The 8,553-nt window shown below is 41.1% G+C and overlaps 1 protein-coding gene across 1 annotated transcript; it reads left to right on the plus strand.

The window, feature by feature from the left end:
- The first annotated feature begins 3,198 nt into the window (after positions 1-3,198).
- On the plus strand, positions 3,199-3,869 carry LOC145050392 (uncharacterized). The gene is made up of 2 exons (XM_078998650.1): positions 3,199-3,490; positions 3,562-3,869. The coding sequence occupies exons 1-2, from the start codon at positions 3,199-3,201 to the stop codon at positions 3,867-3,869; spliced, it is 600 nt and encodes a 199-aa protein (XP_078854776.1).
- The last annotated feature ends 4,684 nt before the right edge of the window (positions 3,870-8,553 follow it).

Raw genomic sequence — 8,553 nt, forward strand, 5'->3', positions numbered from 1 at the left:
AACTTATAGGTCATTTGTGGCCTCCCTCATCGTCCTATTTGTCCAGAGAGAAAGCCTAGCCGCGGTTTAGTGTCTTCTTAAGTGTGTGTGAGCTTTGGAGAGTGAATCTTGTGCTTTTTGGAAGGAAACTTGAAGGTTAAAGAGATTTAAGTGAGGGGAGGGCTTTAGATCTGGCATCTATCTGGTGTTAGCATCCATTTGGAGGTAAAAAGTTGCTACCTTGATCTCTATTTGCTTATATCTCATCTTATGAAAGAATATGGTCACTTTTGGTGCAAAATGGTGTCATACTCGGATTTGGACTTGTCATTAGGACATGGTTCCAGATCTGGACACCTCTAGGTCTTCATGGACATAAAGTTGCTCCCTTTACCTAGTCTAGGCCCTTTTCCATGTCCTAATCATTGTAAGAACCCTAGATTTAATGTTTTAGCCATTGGAGGCCATGCATGAACGTACAGTTTGCAACTTTATGTGGCATTTCGATCTTATGGGACTGGATCTATAGTTTGGAGGTTTGGATTCGACTAGAAGGACTGATTATGTGAAGGCAAAGGAAAACTCGACGAGATGCCCTGGTGACTCGATGAGTCGGAGCGGGTTTTCCCGTTTTCAGTCTGTAGAGTAAACTCGGCGAGTTGATAAGATAACTCAACGAGTTGGGATCGGGTTTTTCTCGTTTTCAGTCTGACGAGTAACTCAACGACTTGATGAGGTAACTCGGCGAGTTGGCTAGGGTTTTCTCTGGTTTTCTGAATACTGGAGGAACTCAATGGGTTGCTAGATGCACTCGATGAGTTGGGTTAACATGGACTGTTGACCTTGACTTTGACTAGGGTTGACCAAGTTTAACCTTAAGGGTATTTCTGGCATTTATGGATTTTCACAAGCTAGTCACATGATGATTGTAGGCAATTGAGTTGGAGCTTCACGTTGGGACTTATCTGAACTTATCTCATCAGTTCAACATTTTTGAGAGGTGAGTCTCCTCACCATACCAATGGGTCGAAGGCACGAAGACCGACCCATTTTATGATATGTGGTACACTATTTTATGTAGTGTTATGTGGCATGTTAGCTGGTTATGTGCTAGGAGGTATGGTAGTTGTATATGTGATATAATTGTATGGAAGACCATGGGAGAGCCCATGACACTTGGATGTAAGGCCATGTGGAGTTCCCATGGCTTTCCTATTAAAGACCATGTGCAGAGCCCATGACTTTCCTATTAAAGATCATGGGCGGAGCCCATGGCACTTAGGTGTAAGACCACATGAGGTGCCCATGGCATCCTGGAGTAAAACCCTGGGGGGAACCCACGACATCCCTATATGTTGTATGCTTGGCTTATGTGGTTGATGTAGCTTCTATAGCTAATACAGTATATGTGATTATGTGGACTGTGTGTGGTATGCTTTGGGGAACTCACTAAGCATTAGCTTACAGTTTGTTGATTTGTTTTAGGTACATCTATGCCAAGGGGAAGGATAAGGCTTGATGGCGCGGCATATACTCTTCGATATTTGTTTTGATAGGACACTCTGATATTTGAAATAAAATGTTGATGTTATGGATTTTGAAAACAATTGTCATTGATATTTCATATTTCATGGGAATGTTTTCGTTGATTAAAAATGAAAATTTTATTTAAAAATTTGTGTCAGGACTCAAAACTAAGGAAATGGTAAAATTGTTTTCAAAAATCAAAAGTTAAAAACTTCTTAAATGGAAAAAGAGGAGAGTGCAATGCGCGTGATCAGTCGAGCTCAAGTAAGTGGTTCCCCAATATGTTAGCCGTGTGATACTGATATTTGGATTATGATAGTCAGATGGATATTGCTATGTGTATGCTTTTAAAATTGTATATGGTTAGGAGCTTATAACCTTGAAATGATTGATTTTGCCTTATTTCCTGTTCCTTTTCTGGTTGTGGTTCTAGGGTAGAATCCATTATTTGAAAGTATATTTGATCATGTTCTGTGTATAAGTTGCATGCATAAAGGCAACCTGTTATGATTAAGTTCTGGTCTGTTATGGATGGAGCAAATCTTAGGATAGCCTAGGATTTGAGTTATGCAGTAGCCCGGGAGATATGTTTTGTTTTGGGACGAATTAGAGTCATAAGGTAGAGCCTTGGGGAAGGTACAAGTAGGTTTGGAAGGTAGTATTGGACCCGTACTACTAAAAGCACAAGACATGTACCTGAACCAATGTTAGATCTAGAGGCTCTAAGGAGAACCGGTGTGGGAGGATCCCCTTTTTGTACATCCTGATCATTATGTTTTATGATATTGCAGTTCAGTATGGTGGTGACATGATTTGGAGCAGAGGGATCCGGATCAGGATCCAGATTTGGTTCTGGCGACGGTACCGAGCCCATTGATGAGAGGTTGCGCGAGCTCATTGCAGTCGAGGTTACGAGGGGCATCCTTGACGCTACCCCAGTGATTTTTGGGACAGTGAAGGAAGGGATGATGGAGATTTTTGAGGAGAGGCTCTAGTCATTCAGAGTTGAGATTGCTACGGGCCATATCGGGGACTGAACTCCCTTGTTCCGGGAGTTCAAGGCATACGGGGCGCCAGAGTTTTTCAGGGCCAGGGACCCCATAGTTAGCCGACTCTTGGTAGCGGACATGGAGAACACCCAGTGCACGAGTTCCTACCTTGATATGGAAAATATGGGTTTTGTTTCATGTATGCTGAGGGATCAAGCCTGAGATTGGTGGGGAGAGGTGACTAGCTAGGTGGGAGCAGTCGGTATGGCTGAGATGATGTGGTCAGAGTTTGTTAGGAGATTCGATTTGGAGTTTGCACCACCTATTGAGGTGCAACGGCTAGTGAGGGAGTTTCATGAGCTCCAACAGACCACCGAGACTGTGGCGGAGATCACCGCCAAGTTTCGGGAACGAGCACTATCGATCCCACAATATACTATAGATGAGGATATGAGGAGGACGAGGTATCATTCCATGCTGAGGGATGATATCCCAAAGTTTGTAAGCTTTACAGGGTGCAAAACCTTGAATGAAATGGTGGAGAAGGCCCGTGAGTGGAAGATGGAGTTGGACTTCCGCACCAAGCGAAAGACTGAGCAAGCACAAACAATAGTAGGTCAGGCTAAAAATCCTAAGACCTCAAATTCTTCCAGTAGGGGATAACAGGGTCGTGGCCAATATGCCAAGTGCGGTAAACCGCACAATGGGGCTTTTCAAGCGGCAGGCTCGGGATGCTACGCATGTGGCCAGTTTGGGCCACATGATCAGGGACTGCCCCAAGAAGAGCCTGATTTGTTTCCAGTGCAACCAGACCAGCCACAATTGGGCTGAATGTCCGAGGTTGCAGGGAGGGGGAGGAGCAAAGGCGACGCCTGTGCCTACAACACTGAGGATCACTGATGGCCGCCCTGCTAAGGCAGATGCTCCAACGGTGAAGAGCCGCGTGTTTCATTTAACTATCGAGGAGGCTCGGGCAACGCCATGCGTCGTGGCTGGTACGTTTTTTTTTCTTTCCTGCTTGATATTGATTTATATTGCTTATGTGTATGTATGTGCTCATGTGTAGGGACCTTTTTGGTAAATGGTATGTCGGATCACATTCTGTTCGATTCGGGTGATACCAGATTATTTGTATCTCTTGCACTTAGCAAGAAATTTCGGGATGCGCCAGGGATTTTGGATTCCCCGTTTGAGGTTGAGATTGCAGATGACCGCACTATGAGCATTGCAAGGGTGTATCGTGACTGTGTCCTGAATGTGGTTTGGGAGAGGTTTCGTGTTGATCTAGTCCCAATACCGTTGCGAGGGCTGAAGGTGATCGTCGGGATGGACTGGTTGGAGACCAATGGGGCCATGATCGATTGCGAGCGCTAGCTGGTGAGGGTTCAAACCCCAAGTGGGGGGGACTGGTTATCCATGGAGAGAGGGCCTCGCAGGGGCCAACCCTTTATTCAGCTGCGAGCGCTAGGAGACTTCTTCAACAGGGTTGTTTGGTATTTTTGGTATATATCTCGACAGATTTGGGTAGTGTGCCAGTTGTACAAGATTTTCGGGATGTTTTCCCCAAAGAGTTGCATGGGGTGCCTCCGAAGAGGCAAGTGGAGTTTTGCATTGATTTGGTGTCAGGTGCCGCTCCGATAGCCAAGGCACCGTACCGTCTAGCTCCACCCGAGATGCAAGAGCTATCTATGTAGCTTCAGGAGCTGCTAGATCGAGGGTTTATCCATCTGCTCAGTTCCCAGTGGGGAGCACCGATCCTATTCGTGAAAAAGGACGGGTCACACAGGATGTGTATTGATTATCGAGAGATGAACAAGCTAACAATGATAAACAGTTACCCGATTCTGAGGATCGATGATTTGTTCGATTAACTGCATGGTCCGTCTTGGTTTTCCAAGATTGATCTTTGGTCGGGGTACCATCAGATGATGACTCGGGATGAGCATACACCAAAAAACCCTTTAAGGACTCGGTATGGGCACTATGAGATTGTGATGATGCCATTTGGGATCACCAATTTCCCAGCATCGTTCATAAAATCTCATGAACAGGGTGATGGATCGGTTAGTGATCGTATTTATCAATGATATTTTGGTCTATTCTTAGACGAAGGCGCAGCACGAGCAGCATCTGAGGGAGGTATTGGAGACAATGAGGATGGAAAGGCTTTATGCCAAGTTCTCAAAGTCTGATTTCTGGTTGAGAGAGGTGCAGTTTTGGGGATACATCATCAACCAATAGGGTATTTTGGTTGATCCAGCCAAGATTGAGGTAGTGATGCGGTGGGAGGTGCCGAAGAATGCATTAGAGACATGTAGCTTCTTGGGTCTAACAGGGTACTATCGGAGATTCATTCAGGATTTCTCCAAGATTGTTGTGCCTTTGACCCGCTTGACCAAGAAGAATCTGACATTTCGATGAGGCCCAGATCAGCAGTTGGCTTTCGAGACCTTCAGGCAAAGCTTATTTGAGGCCCCAATTTTAGCATTACCCTAGCGACTCGGCGAGTTGGAGCGGTGATATGGGCTTATTTAGTCATAAAAATCATGCATGATCTTAATACTTTATGTTAATTTTATCTCAAATAATGAACCAAAGGTGCTTAATTAGCTTAAATATTTCATTTTCAGCAACAAAGACATGCTCGGATGGAAAAGGAAGCATAACTAGCGATTGGAGGCTTGGATCTTGGATTTTGAAGAAAGAAGGATGTTGCTGGACAACTTAACCCCTCATCAGTGTTTTGGCCATATCTCATGCACCGTAACTTCGATTGATGAGATTCAAAATGTTACGAAAACTAGACACAATTTTCGACGACTTTTGTGTTTTGAGGAAAAGCTGATTCCAAACGAACTCGGCGAGTAGGCCATCAACTTGACGAGTTGGTCAGAAGTTTCACGATTCTTGACTTTGCCTTGCCGTACACGGGATTTTAAGTGATGGACTCGGCGAGTAGGTCACTGGACTCGTCGAGTAGCCCCTGTTTTCATTATATATATATATATATATATATATATATATATATATATATATATATATATATATATATATATATATATATAGAAACGCTTCTCATTCGAACCCTAACAAATGAGGGAAGTTTAGGACGATTTTTGGAGGCCAAAAGGGTTCTTAGAAGCTGTGGTTTTCGAGATATCAACTTAGATATCAATTTGGAAGAAGATCAAAGGCAATAACACACTACTTTTATCTTAATCTTTTGCATAAACCATGTTTCAGTCATTAGATTATGTTTTTAGTTTGTTATTTGCTGTAGATATGAGCTAAAAACTCATAACTTTTGTTTAGGATAGATGATTTTGTGATTATGGTTTGATTTTATGGTATGATTAATTTAATATTGGTGATTTTGTTGATTCTAGCTTGTTAAAGAACCTTATGTGTGATTGAAAACTATTTTTATGTTATTAGGAAGTTAATTAACCTGTATGAACATCTCTTAATTGCTACCTCATATAATTTATGTGACCACTTTGTTATATGACTAGGATTAATGATTGTGAAACTATAATTAATAGAAAAATAGGTAAAATCATGTGTGAGCTTGTGTGATGACCATCAACAAGAGGTCAACTAAAGGACCAAATTAGTTAACCATTACAAGTCTAAATTAACCCGAATAAATAACCTAGTGAATTGAATTAAATTAGACAACTGGCCACTGTTTGAGTTAGTTTGTTCTCTAATGATTAGTGCAGCGAACGTGAATCTAATCACTTGAAACGGTAGCCAATAGAAGAATTAATCCATTGCACCATTACCATAATATCAACCATATGATCAATTGAGTTGAACTAAACAAAAGTTCCCTTCGTTATTGTATTTAGTTAAATCTTTGCTTATCTAGTTTTTTGTTAAGTAGTCTAAGTATTAGTTGGTAAGTTTCTAGTCTTGCAAAACTAGAGAAACCCGCTTTTTATTGCTTGTTTTATTTAGATAATATTAGCATTTATTTTAATTGTTTACCGTTCCCTGTGTTCGATACCCTACTTGCTTGAACTATTACTAATCGATAGGTACACTGCCTTTCATGTGTTTATTTTGTGTCTAAGTTAGTAGGATTAAAACTAGTTGGTTTTCACACACATCAAGTTTTTGGTGCTGTTGTCGGGGAACGGTTCAAATAGTTAATTTTATTTGCTAATTGTTATCGTTTTTATTTTATTGATTAGTTTTTTTTATTTTAATTTTTTATTTTATTTATTATGTATTTTCCAAATCTAGATGCTTTTGATGCTTTTCTTGAGGAAGTAGTGCAGGAAATTGAGTAGGAAGTTGAGGATTATGACTCAGATGAAGATTTGAAGAAATTTGGAAGATGGTTAGATAACTTCTTGTCTTACGATCAAGAACAATTTGAGTCACAAGAGCTAAAGTTACAAGATGAAGAATTTAATCCAGAAAGAGATTTGGAGGAGCTGGAAAGGTTGCTAGTAGAGAGTTCGGATGAAGAACAAAAACAAGCTGAATTGTAGGAACCAAGTTGTGGTTTGACCATTACCACGACATGGTCCCATGTTCTTCCGGTTTGTGTTTCGAAGCATGGGGTGACGATTCCAACTTTGGAGAAAGTTCTAAATCACGATCCATTTATGATTAGTATCCAACCGGTTCCGACCCTTGTCAATATTCTTGGGTTTTATGAATTCAAGCTCGTTTGGCTAATTTTTGAAGCAAAGAGCCAAATTTTACAAATTGGTCCAAAGAAACTATTTAAAGCAATGGATGGATGGGCATCGAATTTATTAGAAGTTTATTAAGTTGGGAGTCCAGCTAAAGAATCACACAAAAAGAAGCGTTTGCGGGAGGCAACCCGTCATTAGAGTTTCATTTTCTTTTTCTTTTTAAACTTCAAGTTTATTAGAGTAATTTAGGAATTTAATTTTGATGTTTGTTTTCGTTTTTCTATTACTTGTGAGTTGTTTTGATCTTTTCAGTTTGAAGCTTAGGATTGCATGTGAGGGTCTAGAGTCAAGGTTGACGAAGCTAGAAATCGAGTCTAGGCGAGAGAGGAAACAAAGTTTTGATTCAAGCAATGAGTCCAATTGATAGAAGGGTTATAGAGTGTTTATCCCCCGAAGAAAAATGAGGGGAAGTATTAGTTTATATAACCCCCATACATCAGAAACGAACTTGGGCAGAATAAAATTTTTGTCACACATCGGTCTACTCGCCGAGTGCATCTTATGGACTCGCCGAGTCCATGTGAAAATTCACGATTCTTCTGCCATTTACGCTTCAACTCGGCGAGTCTACATACTGTGACAACCCGATATTTCAAATCTTTGTAATGACCTAAAAAGTCAAGTATTGTAACCACTTATGAGTTAATAAAATTAACTTTGATAATAAAATGTCCAAAAAGTTTCTATTTAAATTCCTTCTATGTTTAAATGTCATTAAACCATGATCGTACGTAAAAAGAATGCCCAAATCTGACTCCGTATATTGAAGTTATGATTTTTTCAAGTTCGGCTTAGCAACAGACAACCAAAAACTCGAATTGGAGATCAAGCGACTTTTGGCCGGAATGACCTAAACGAGAATCGAAGGTCTCGACAATGGTATTTCAGCGGTGAAAAGTCTGGCAAAAACCGACATCAGATAAAGAAGTTATGAATTTTTAAAGAAATTCCTTAATCACGACATTTTATAAATAAATAATAAAAATAATTTCGGAATTTTCCAACGGAGTCTAAACAAAAGTTGTAGAGCGTAGTCTCACCTACGCGTGGATATAAAGACCATCGAAAACGGAGATCGTATGAAGAAGATATGATTTTTTGAAATTTATTAAATAAATTATATATAAATTTAATTCAAAAATCCGGTAATATCCGAAGGAGGAGTCAGCGTCCTCATCCGAGTTACGCGCCGCGTAACCTCGTACGCCCCGCGTACCCGAAGGCCTTGGTCTCGGTCCGTCCACGTCGCCCCTATACGAACCTACCCGATCCATCCCATCCGAAGCGGAGCAGTCGAGGACTCGGTCACGGGTGACGCACGAGTACGCCCTGCGTACGAGCGTACGCCC

Source organism: Lactuca serriola, chromosome 5 (genome assembly GCF_051521515.1).
Source record: "Lactuca serriola cultivar US96UC23 chromosome 5, Lser_US96UC23_V15, whole genome shotgun sequence".
Classification (NCBI taxonomy): domain Eukaryota; kingdom Viridiplantae; phylum Streptophyta; class Magnoliopsida; order Asterales; family Asteraceae; genus Lactuca; species Lactuca serriola.

Bases quoted from the DNA above. Each gene is read 5' to 3' on its own strand.
- LOC145050392 (XM_078998650.1), top strand. From the start codon at position 3,199: ATGGGGCTTTTCAAGCGGCAGGCTCGGGATGCTACGCATGTGGCCAGT. The intron at 3,491-3,561 runs GTACGTTTTTTT...GCTCATGTGTAG, and splicing joins AACGCCATGCGTCGTGGCTG to GGACCTTTTTGGTAAATGGT.